The sequence below is a fragment of the Clupea harengus genome, chromosome 7, assembly GCF_900700415.2.
Source record: "Clupea harengus chromosome 7, Ch_v2.0.2, whole genome shotgun sequence".
NCBI classification, from domain to species: domain Eukaryota; kingdom Metazoa; phylum Chordata; class Actinopteri; order Clupeiformes; family Clupeidae; genus Clupea; species Clupea harengus.
In genome coordinates, this window is record NC_045158.1 from 21364921 (window position 1) to 21377812 (window position 12892).

The 12892-nt window shown below is 46.7% G+C and overlaps 1 protein-coding gene across 1 annotated transcript; it reads left to right on the forward strand.

The window, feature by feature from the left end:
- Positions 1-8235: 8235 nt before the first annotated feature.
- fzd10 (frizzled class receptor 10) lies at positions 8236-12425 on the forward strand. Its single transcript, XM_031570828.1, has one exon. It carries the CDS (start codon positions 9648-9650, stop codon positions 11580-11582), a length of 1935 nt encoding a protein of 644 aa, XP_031426688.1. The 5' UTR covers positions 8236-9647; the 3' UTR covers positions 11583-12425.
- Positions 12426-12892: the final 467 nt, after the last annotated feature.

Here is a 12892-nt window from a genome sequence, read left to right on the forward strand (position 1 = left end):
CGGAGTTTTGGGAAGTGAATTGCCCCAAAATTGCAATCTGTGTGCAAGAGAGAGGGAGAGAGACAGACAGACAGACAGGGGGAGACAGGGGGAGACAGGGGGAGAGGGAAAGAGACCAAGAGAGAACATCATTTGTTATTTGATAGATAGTATCCATCATGGTGGACTTGTGCAAATCATGATTGACTTGTGTAAATGGTTCTCATGGTAGTTTTGGTGGCGTCTGTTCTGTTGCGTGTGTATGTGTTTTTTTTCATCTTGCTTATCAATCAAGGCGTCTTTGATCGGATCATTGCTGTCTGTGGGATGGTTATCGTCTCTGTTTGAAACTCACTAACGGCTCATCCCCTCACAGCAAGACGTTAAGGCTTTGCGCGCGCACACACACACACACACACACAACAGAGAAAAAACACAAGCAACCCCCACTCACAACAAACAAAATAAAATAAAACAACTAATAAGATTTTCTTTCATTTAAAACTTATCAGAATTCCCACAAGGACCCAGGCAGCTTGATATTTATATTTATATTTATATTTATATTTATATATATATGCTCTCTTTCTCTCGTAAGTCCTTCTCTCCTTTCATCCATGGTTAAATATGTAAATAAAACGTCTAAAGTCATTCTTCAAAGGGGAACAAAGGAGAAATGAGGGGCCGGGGGAGAAGACAGCCATAAAATTCCACCCATTCTCCATAACATCAGCCGGAGGGGGGCGGGGGGGTGGGGGGGGTCTGCAGCGAGCAGCCGAAGCCCAAACAGCAGGGGAGCGGGCGAGAGCGCCATACACCCGCGCGCAGCCCCAAATCCCACACACACAAGGAGAGAGAGAGACAGAGAGAGAGAGAGAGAGAAAGAGAGGGAGAGAAAAAAATGAAATATCTTTTCAGAGGCCTGAGCCATCAAAGGGGCTCCCTTTCACTCTTATTAGTTACAGAATTATCTAGCCTGCTTTCTCTGATTTCTGCCGCGATGGAGGCGGGATCAAGCCGTTTTTTGCAGGGCTGGGGAGATGCAATGAAGTTTTTGTGAGTGTAGTGTGTGCGCCTGTGTGTGTAGGGGTGTGTTTGTTTTGTGTGACATGTGTGAAGATACACTGGAAAGGTGTTTGTGTGTGTGTGTGTGTGTGTGGTGTGTGTGTGTGTGTGTGTGTGTTGTGTGTGTGTGTGTGTGTGTGTGGTGCAGCTGGATGGTGGGTTGTATGTTAGCTTGTCTGTGTGTGGCCTAATGGCCCCTGTAGGCGTGCCTCTATGACGCGGCTTAGTCAGGGTTGGCCGTATGTTAGTCAGTAACTTTGTGGCAACATAAATTGATTAAAGGTAAAGGTAAAAGTAAAGTATTTAGCGCAAGTTTTGTCCGAAGCGACGTACATTGACCAGGACTCAAACCCAGGTCGACTGTTTGTGCGGCATCAATGCCCTTTATACCAACCTGGGCATGACGACTCATAACAGGGTGCAGACCATTCATTAATTATGGATCTGTAGCAATAGTGCCAATCTCATTGCCATGGACTTCCGTAGCAATAGTCACTTCAATACATTTAGATAGATAGATAGATAGATAGATAGATAGATAGATAGATAGATAGATAGATAGATAGACAGATATATATATAGAGATAAATAGATAGATAGATATATAGATAGATACATAGATAGATAGACAGATAGATAGATAGATAGATAAAAAAGATAGATAGATAGACAGATATATATATATAGATAGATAGATAGATAGATAGATACATACATACATACATACATACATATGTACAGCTGAACTGGGAGCAGAGTATCACTGTGTGTGAAGCGGCTGATTCTCCTATTCGAAGCGGCACGCCATCTCTGGCCATTCTTCTTCATCACAAAGAGATATCATCATGACCAGCAAAACAAGCATGAAAGAGCAGAGAGAGTTATAGAGACAGAGAGAGAGAGAGGGAGAGAGAGAGAGAGAGAGAGTTGGAGAGTCATGACATGGGAGAGAATGACAGAGAGCGAAGAGAGACATAGCACAGAAAGAAAGAGACATGGGGAAAGAGAGTTAAGACAAACAAAGTAAGAGAGAGAGATTGAGAGAGCATGATGAGACACACACACACACACACACATACACACAGAGAAAGTGAGAGAGAGATGGAGAGAGCATGATGAGACACACACACACACACACACATACACACACAGAGAAAATGAGAGAGAGATGGAGAGAGCATGATGAGACATACACACACACACATACACACACAGACACACACAGAGAAAGTGAGAGAGAGATGGAGAGAGCATGATGAGACACAAACACACACACAGAAATAGAAAGAGGGAGATGAGACAGAGAAAGAAACTGAAAGAAAGAGATGATAGAGAGAGAGAGATGGAGAGAGTGTGATGAAACAGAAAGAGAGGAAGACAGAGAGAGAGAGAGAGAGAGAGAGAGAGAGAGAGAGAGAGATGTAGAGATAAGGAGAAGAAAGACATTTGGGGGCCTGTAACATCTCTGTATTCCCATTAAATTGCACTGCTAGATCAGTCTCCATTCTTTTCATCAGCCTACCCATCAGATAACTAATAAGGCCAGATGCCTCACACACATGAACGCTCACACAAATGCAGAAACACAGACAGACACACACACACACACACATACACAACACACACACTCACACAAACACATATACAAAACATGCGCACACAAGCTCCTACACACACACACACCTATATAGACATACTGTCACACATACACACTCACTTAGATATTCTCACACACTGGTTATGTGATATTACTGTATGCTTTGTCAACATTACAACTTGCTCATCATTAAGAGAGCCACAGACATCTAAGCAAAGTTAGACACTGCTGTAAAAAACATACAAACATTCATCCAGCCTCTCTTCCTGCAAAACTCCACACATACTGGAACTTTTTACATGTCTTTCTTTTTTTTAACAACCTTATAACTTCACAACTTTAGCCATATTATACTACACATACTGTACCTTAGCCATACAATACTTACCTTAGCCATACAATACTTACCTTAGCCAAATTATACTACACATACCTTAACCATAATATACTACACATACCTTAACCATATTATACTACACATACCTTAGCCATATTACTGTACTTATTTGTATTATATATAGCAGCATTAACATATGTATCACTACTTTTAAGAGTTCAAAAGCACTGGTACGCACTACTTACCACACATAATAGCATATATCAAACACATAATAGCATGTACTGTATCATACACATTATTGCATGTATCATACACATTATTGTAGGTTTAGAATGAGCTCTACTGTGTGTGAAAGAGGTTGGACAGTTTGTGACAGTTTGATTGTGTGTGTAAGAAATATGACAGGCTGCATGAGAGAGCAGGACAGTGTGTGAGGGAAGTATGAGTAACGACTAACACATTCTCTCTTAATCCTAACATGTTACACACAGCCACACACACACACACACACACACAGAGAGAGAGAGACGCACACACACACACACACATATGACAGGCTGCATGAGAGAGCAGGACAGTGTGTGAGGGAAGTATGAGTAACGACTAACACATTCTCTCTTAATCCTAACATGTTACACACAGCCACACACACACACACACACACACACACACACACACACACACAGACTTACTCCACATGTCCATGTCACAGGCCTGCACACATTTCTTAAATATTTTGAAGAGCTGGAGCAGACAGTCGTAAAACGGCTCTAAAAGCATCCCTGTTTGCTCCTGATCCCAATTTCACCCTGCGATCCCAGCGCAAAAAGTGTCTAGGGGAATAAATTCTAAGACTGGGACATTTTTACAAGGTAACATGAGAAGCTTTCTGTTCTCCACTCTGCTCTGCTCTGTTCTCTCTCCCAGTCTGCAGTGATGCAGAGGAACACACAAGATTCTCAGCACACACAATACCCCCTAAAGACCAAGGGTATTACACATGATGTTTCCGTATAGGGTGGCTCACACACACACACACACCACCTATTTGGGATTTAGAGACACTGAGGAACTTCCAACACCCATAGTGCCCCAGTGATGAAGACTGGACTTGGGGACCACTCTTTGCTGGCGAAGGATCAAGTTCAGTGTTGAACTTCACTGCATTTATAGTGTAGACTCCCTCCTGACATGCTCAATGGAACATGACTAGGCTTTGTCCTGGCATGAAAAACTGTTGCCGACATAGTAATCTGTCAATCTGAAATGCACCAAACATGATGAAAACTGAGTTTTGTTGTGTTTTCTTTGCAACAATGGTGTTTTCAGGTGCCTGAAAACGCATATATTTGAAAACAGGTTTTACAGCGGAGACTTTTGAAAATGTAACCCCTTCACTGGGGACATTCTGTTCACCCAATTTCACCCAGTATTTAATTAGCAGACACACTTTTTCCCAAAGCTATTGCTAATATTACCACCTTGCCCTACCAGTTAAGCTACTGGAACACGCCTAATCAATTGTTTGTCTTAGGTAGATGGCTCTTTGACATGTTGCCTAGCAACTTTCAGCTTCAGTGTCACTTCACTGGGGAATTCTGTTCACCCAAACTAATATTTTTTTTATGTTGAAAAATATACATTTTATAGGAATTATCTCATCTCATAGTGTCATTGCTTTGATCATCTTGTTTAGTTGTAGGCCAACAACTCGCGGCGTAGGTTATGCAAGATATGTGATTTTAAAACGACCTTACAAGCATTTTCACTTGTTTCTGGATGCGTAGGAGCTTTCAAAACGTTGTTATGCGGAGGCAAATCTTTCTTTGAAAACGCAAAAGGAGAAACATTGTTTTCAAAACATCTTAGTAGGTATGACCCAAAACAAACAGATTAGGCCCAGCGCTTACTGCATGAGCCCTTGAGCAGATCAGTGCTGTGGGGGTTTAAGTTTAGGGATGAGATCCCCGTGTAGGCTTAAGTTGTGTTTACACTGTCAGGTGAGGCACGTTGAGCGCCTGCTGAAATGTTTCGTCAGGTGCACAAGACAGCCTCCGTGTTTGCACTTAGACTACAGCACACACTCTTTGATCACATGGTGTTCTTTCATAACGTATACACTCACACGTACACACACACACACAACGCACACACACACACACACACACACACACACACACAACACATACGCACGCACACCCTCCAAAACCTCGTTCCTCTCATGGTGCTGAAAGCTTGCCACTCTGAACCTGTGTGTGTGTGTATGTGTCTTCTCTCTTGGGTCAAGTAGCTGGCACTTCAGGAGAGAAGTGTTGCTAACAAACACTGGAGGAAGCCCCGGAATGTCTCTCCTCCTCACACCTCAGGCTTCACACAAACAGTGATCAACGTGCAGCTGAGGCCAAGAGATCCTCTGCCTCTGGACCTTTCTGCCCCCTGAACACTGTGAACACTTCAACCTGAAATACTTACATTTATGTAATGTTATTTCTATTCATCTTTCATTAATTATTAATATATAAACAAGCAATTACATGGGGAAATACTGTTGGTATGTACCAATATTACAACTCAAGCATCATTGAGACACCTTAATCCCAACTAGAAAACTGTTACAAACGTTTAACAACACGGCTGTACCATTGACTATTTAAATTCATCATACCTGATTTGTAAAATGTTTATCTAAAGTGTCAAAAACTCTGTTTACCCTCGCACTGTTTTCCCTGCACTCGGCTGGGACAGCCATACAGAGCCGTAGGTGAGTTTGTGAGGAAGGACAGCAGTATGGAGTCAGGCCAGGGTGAGATGAGTATGTGAGGAAGGACTGTAGCACTGAGCTGGGTGAGGTGAGTATGTGAGGAAGGACTGTAGCACTGAGCTGGGTGAGATGAGTATGTGAGGAAGGACTGTAGCACTGAGCTGGGTGAGATGAGTATGTGAGGAAGGACAGTAACACTGAGCTGGGCCTGGGTGAAACATACAAACTGTGTTTGTATGTTTTTATGTTTACTGTATGCACCTATACATCAGAACAAATTCCAGGTAGGTGAGGTGAGTAGGTGAGGTGAGTATGTGAGGAAGGACTGTAGCACTGAGCTGGGCCTGGGTGAGGTGAGTATGTGAGGAAGGACTGTAGCACTGAGCTGGGTGAGATGAGTATGTGAGGAAGGACAGTAACACTGAGCTGGGCCTGGGTGAGGTGAGTATGTGAGGAAGGACTGTAGCACTGAGCTGGGCCTGGGTGAGATGAGTATGTGAGGAAGGACTGTAGCACTGAGCTGGGTGAGGTGAGTATGTGAGGAAGGACTGTAGCACTGAGCTGGGTGAGGTGAGTATGTGAGGAAGGACTGTAGCACTGAGCTGGGTGAGGTGAGTATGTGAGGAAGGACTGTAGCACTGAGCTGGGCCTGGGTGAGGTGAGTATGTGAGGAAGGACAGTAACACTGAGCTGGGTGAGATGAGTATGTGAGGAAAGACAGTAACACTGAGCTGGGCCTGGGTGAGGTGAGTATGTGAGGAAGGACTGTAGCACTGAGCTGGGCCTGGGTAAGATGAGTATGTGAGGAAGGACTGTAGTATAGCCTCAGGCCTGGGTGAGGTGAGTATGTGAGGAAGGACTATAGCACTGAACTGGGCCTGGGTGAGGTGACTGGATGGTGATTCATGATGAACAGTTGGTTGTAAGGCACTCTATCCTTCACGGACTGCGCCATAATGCCAGTATAAACATATCAATGTTTCTTCGTATATCCACACTGGGGAATGTATTGTCTTTGGACAGGCCTTCCTGCCATGTTGATACTTTCTGATCTAGCCTTTTTTTTTCTGCAACCTGATTTTGCACTGTAGTTATAATGTCACTGAGTTCTAGTGTTTGCCTGTAGACGTAAGTGAAGAATCAATACCAAACTGATATTAATACTGGCTTCAGTATTGCATCTTTTTCCATATTGAGTTGAGGTCTGAATTTCAACATGGTTCCATTTACAACTTAAAATGGATTCCTCACTGCTAAGTGAAACTGCAAAAAATCTTAAATGAATTGTGTTGTGCTTCTACTCCCCATACGCTCCAACTCCCACACTTCCTTACGATGAACGGGGCGTTTACTTCATCGCGTTGGGAAATAATCACAAACATTCAGGGCGTGAACTCCCTTCATACGCTTTACATCAAATTTTCCCTGGGGAGGATGAGACAGACACGCCAGCTCATCACCACACCACACACCACCCCCCCCACCACCACCACCACCCCCCACCCCCTTCGACCCCCTGGTTACTTCACACACACACACACAGACACACACATACACACACACAGAGAGACACAAACATACACAGACACACACACACAGTTTGTCGTTTTCAATGAGGTTGGCGCACGCTTATAGGGGGCACAGTGAGACTCCGAGGGCGTTGGGGTGATGCCCTGGGAGCAGATTGAGAGCCTGGCATGGGCACAGAGGGGTACCAGACGGGGTGAGACCGAGGCAGACAACTAAGCCACCAGACTGAAGCAGCTTTGTCTGCATATCACTCTCTTTTGTCTTTCTCTCTCTCTCTCTCTCTCTCTCTCTCTCTCTCTTTCTTTACCCTGCAGGCATGTTCCCTTCATCTAGATGTGTGAATTTACGATGGAAAGCCAATTGGGTGGTAGTGTGGGGGGGGTCTGCTATAGGTTAGGAATCCCTTTCATGTCAGAATGACTGCCACTGAATCCCCACCCCAAACCCACCACACACCCACCACCTAATACATTTCTGCTGGGTCGTGTATAAGGCCTTTGGGAGGAGGCCACCACTCCATTTAATATTCAGTCTTGTTGAATTTATGGTACAATCCATCCACTGTGTTGACATGCCTAATGTGCGTAGGCAAGGCAGAAAAGGTTGCCAACTTTTTAAACAGGCATAAATCACAGCAAATTATGCAATTATGTGATATTAAGCAAGAATAAATATCATACAACTGCTGGTTTGTTCTAGCCAGGCTGGAGGCAGCAGAACTGGCTTATGTGCCCAGATCAGTAAATCAAGGGACAACCCTGACATAGTGATGTGTGATTATACATTCTATTGTACAGCAAATATTCTGCTTTTGTATACAAATTTACAAAAATTAGAAAACCGTTACATGCATTTTCTGAATTTGTACTGATTTTTAGGCCTACGAGTATTTTTATTTGTGTGTTTGTGTTCCTCTTCACTTTTTAATGGCGTTTGATCTCATAGCAGTTCTCTAAATACCAAATTAAACATAAGCCTGTTTGACCAAAAAAAAAACGTCAGTTTTTAATTGTTTGTTTTTAAGTCCAAAAGTTGACTCCCTAAACTCCCAACGTAATCGATTAGCCCGAGTCGAAATGTAAACAGCCCCTATTTGTTGAGCTGAAAACACTCATATGAATTCACATGAATGTGCGGTCGCGTTGTGTCGCCCGATGGCAAGAGACTATACTAAGCAAGGGTCCAGCGGGCTGGGTCTATGTCTCTCCGGCAACAATGGAGAAAAAGGGGTATTTGGGGAATAAAAACTCCCCTTCCTCTCACTCCACTTACACAATGCCCGAACCGTGTAAATCGGCAGTTGTGTTGAAGAAAGGGGCAAGACTCGATGGGAGCGCTTAGAATCCTGTTGGTTGTCGGAGGCAACGTTTGGCTCCTCTACCTGGGTCGCAGATGCGTTAAAAACCTGACACTTCTCCAGGTCGAGAGAAAGTTTTCGACGGAAAATGAACAAATGGCCCCAGTGAGTTTCCTTGTGATCTTGAAGTAAATAGTTGTTTGGGGTTTTGGAGGTCTGCAGGCTGCTCCGCACGAATTGGAAATAATCACCGTGTCAGTTTCATCTTTCTTATGCAAAGTAGCTGTCTTTGAAGGCGGATCTTTTGGCAGGTTAGTTCAGGACGACAGCGACTGCACAGCGCCCAGTTTTCACAGCAGCTCACAACTCTAAAGTCTGTTTAGCGGAGCCACTCTTGGTGGTTTGCACTGCCGCGGTTTCTTTTAAAGTTATAAAATGTTCATAACGAATTGTTCGTAGCAGGCTGAGCTGAAACTGCACAACACGGCGACTCGGTTTACAGCAATGCAGTTGTGTGGAGATACTTCAGTTTACTTCGTCTCGTGGTAACCGTGCGCAAGAGCCGTGATCAGAAGCAGAGAAGTGCCTTTTGCCGGGGAAAACGACTCTTCGCGGATGTCTGTGTAGAAAGGAAGAATTTGTAACCGTTACTTCACAACCCTCTCTGTTTTCGTGGAATTACAATACAGTTCTTTTCTTATGGACCTTTGATTATGCTCTTGAATGACTTGCGTGAACGGATTTTCAGGATCCGTTAACACGGAGTGCACGTTATCTCTGAAATGATATGAAAATCCCAGGACTTAACTTGTCTTTTTCCTTGGAATACTTTTACCTTCTTTTGGGGAACACAATGGCAATAGATTTGACTTTATTTAAATCGAAGTTGTGATTCTGCTTCGGGACGCTCAAGTTCACTAATATTACCGATACTTGACATTGCCTTTCGGGGAACCAATCGTGTGGAACATTAAACAGGGATTGTACATGATCGTATCTCGGAATTCCGAAAAGCAAATGTCCTAGTTCATGGTGCATTGGTCAATTTTAATGAGTTTAGTGTGTTGAAGGAGAAACAATGACAGTCTCATCCAGTAAGATGACTTTTCTTTGCCTGTTGCTGGCGTGCAGGGCTGCCCTCAGCTCCGTCATCAGCTCCCTGGACCCGGAGCAGCCGGGGGAGGGCCGCTGCCAGAAGATTGCCATCCCTATGTGCAAGGACATCGGCTACAACCTCACGGTCATGCCCAACCTGATGGGCCACGAGGACCAGAACGAGGCGGCGATCAAGCTGCACGAGTTCGCGCCGCTCATCCAGGTGGGCTGCCACAGCCACCTGCGCTTCTTCCTGTGCTCGCTCTACGCGCCCATGTGCTCGGAGAAGGTGTCCATGCCCATCCCCTCGTGCCGCGTGATGTGCGAGCAGGCCCAGCAGAAGTGCTCGCCCATCATGGAGAAGTTCAACTTCCACTGGCCCGACTCGCTGGACTGCTCCCGGCTGCCCACCAAGAATGACCCCAACCACCTGTGCATGGAGGCCCCCAACAACGGCTCAGACGAGCTGTCTGACTTCCAGCCCAAGAGGCCCAGCAGCAGCCTAGGAGGAGGAGGAGGAGGAGGAGGAGTGAGTGGAGGAGGAGGTGGCGGTGGTGGTGGCGGTGGCGTGACAGGGTCCAGCGGGAGCGGGCGCATCCCCGCGGGCAAAGACGTGTTGGAGGGGGGCCGCGAGGCCACGGCGTGCGGAGGCGGCGACCCGCGCAAGTTCCACTACGTCCAGAAGAGCGGCTCGTGCGCGCCCCGCTGCTCCCCGCGCGTGGACGTCTACTGGAGCCGCACCGACAAGCGCTTCGCGGCGGGCTGGATGGCGGCCTGGTCGGTGCTCTGCTTCGCCTCCTCCGCCTTCACCGTACTCACCTTCCTGGTGGACCCGCAGCGCTTCCGCTACCCAGAGCGGCCCATCATCTTCCTCTCCATGTCCTACTGCGTCTACTCGCTGGGCTTCCTGGTGCGCCTGTCCGTGGGCTCCGACAGCGTGGCCTGCGACAGCGACGCCGGAGTCCCGTACATCATCCAGGAGGGCCTGGAGAGCACGGGCTGCACGGTGGTCTTCCTGGTGCTCTACTACTTCGGCATGGCCAGCTCCATCTGGTGGGTGATCCTCACCCTCACCTGGTTCCTGGCCGCCGGCAAGAAGTGGGGTCACGAGGCCATCGAGGCGCACAGCTCCTACTTCCACCTGGCGGCGTGGGCCGTGCCGGCGCTCAAGACCATCCTCATCCTCACCATGAGGAAGGTGGCAGGGGACGAGCTGACGGGCCTGTGCTACGTGGGCAGCATGGACGCCGAGGCGCTGACGGCCTTCGTGCTGGCGCCGCTGGCCTGCTACCTGGCGGCGGGCACCTGCTTCCTGCTCTCGGGCTTCGTGGCGCTCTTCCACATCCGCCGCGTCATGCGCACCGGCGGCGAGAACACGCACAAGCTGGAGCGCCTCATGGTGCGCATCGGCGTCTTCTCCGTGCTCTACACCGTGCCCGCCACCTGCGTCATCGCGTGCTACTTCTACGAGCGGCTCAACATGGCGCACTGGAGGACGCTGGCTATAGAGCAGAAGTGCCTAGAAGGTGGAGGCTCGTCGTCGTCATCGTCGTCATCATCATCATCATCCTCATCTCTGTCGTCATCGTCGTCCCAGCTGCAGGGCGGAGGTTCGGGCGAGGAGGGCGGCGAGTGCCTGCTGCGGAGCTCCATCCCGGCGGTGGAGATCTTCATGGTGAAGGTGTTCATGCAGCTCGTGGTGGGCATCACCAGCGGCATGTGGGTGTGGACCTCCAAGACGCTGCAGTCCTGGCAGGGCCTGTTTAGCCGCAAGCTGCGCAAGCGCACGCGCCGGAAGGCTGCCTGTGTCTTCACCGGCGGCGGACGCTACCTCAAGCCTCAGCCTCCCACGCTCAAGGGCCATGCCGGTAAATATGAGCCCCCCATGAGCACAGGACCCCCAGCTACCTGCGTCTGACCCCACCCACACACACACACACTCACACACATGCATACACACCCTGCAAGCTCTTGCCTCTAATCAGTTTCCTCAGTTTACCTTGGGACCTCTGAAAGGAACACACACTGTTTCGTATTTATTGTGTTTTTTATGATAACTCACAGTAAACAAAAAACTGACTGGAATGATATACTTCTCTACGATGCCTAGAAGACAGTTTAACCCTTCTTACTGCTGCCCCCACTACCTTAATGCAGTCACAGCATTGATGGATTTTATGAAAGACATAAAGCGATAGAAAGACACTGAAATCAAAGGGGACAAAAGGGGACCAGTCTGTCTCTGGGATGTGTTGGTAAGGCCCTTCTGGAATACTGTGCCATTGATATTATTGTGAGAGGAGCTGTTTAGCACTATACACATAGTTCAGATATGATAGCTATTCAGATGTTATGGATTGAGGGGTCATAAAGATTGTGTCTCCTCTGTGCCAGAGACAGTGTCACACACACAGACGGTGTCTCTCAGTCCAGCTGCAAATGGGGACGTACGACTAAAATCACAGGGGTCCTTCACTTGCACATGGACGCCTACTGCCTGTGGCCAAAGTGTACCCAGACTGCAAACTAAATCAAACAAGCACTAGATTTTACAAAACAAAGGAGACGAGAGACGCGTTGGATGTTTCGTTTCGTTTTGTTTTGTTCTGTTTTGTTTTAGATGTTTGTTTTTTTGTACAGTGAATCCTTCCTTTGTTTTGACCCCCACCTACCCCTGTTTCTCGCTCTTTTTTAGCACAATGCATTGTATATATTGATATTTTATAAGAAATGAATAAAGCTTTCTAGTTTTAAATGTTGAGAAACTAACTTCAGTTGTTTGTTTTGTATGCGTCGCCTTACATGTGAACAAAGCTGGGAGATAACAGATGAGAAATGAGAAAGAAAGCAAATATCAAAGGTTTGGTTTATCACAGTGTATGGTGCGATTGCTGAAAGTAATCTTTATCAGTGTTGAAATTCCTCAATTGAAATGACACACAGGCAGAGATTGCAGACCATTGTGGGATAGGGGAACAAAGGGCAGCATTGTTCTGAGCAGGTTTTTCAAAGCTTCTAATAACTGCACAGCATCAATAGATGAATCTCCAGCTGCTTGGCAAGGCACTCACTCTAGAAGAATTAGCAAGTGTGATGGCATTTTTTTTACTTTTTTTCGCTAGGGTGTATGTTTGTGTATAAGAGTCTCTCTCTCTCTCTCTCTCCTTCTCTCTCTCCCTCTGTGTGTGTGTGTGTGTGTGTGTGTGTGTAAGCACAACAGGCACCAAC

Coding starts and splice junctions, on each gene's coding strand:
- fzd10 (XM_031570828.1), top strand. CDS start 9,648: ATGACAGTCTCATCCAGTAAGATGACTTTTCTTTGCCTGTTGCTGGCG.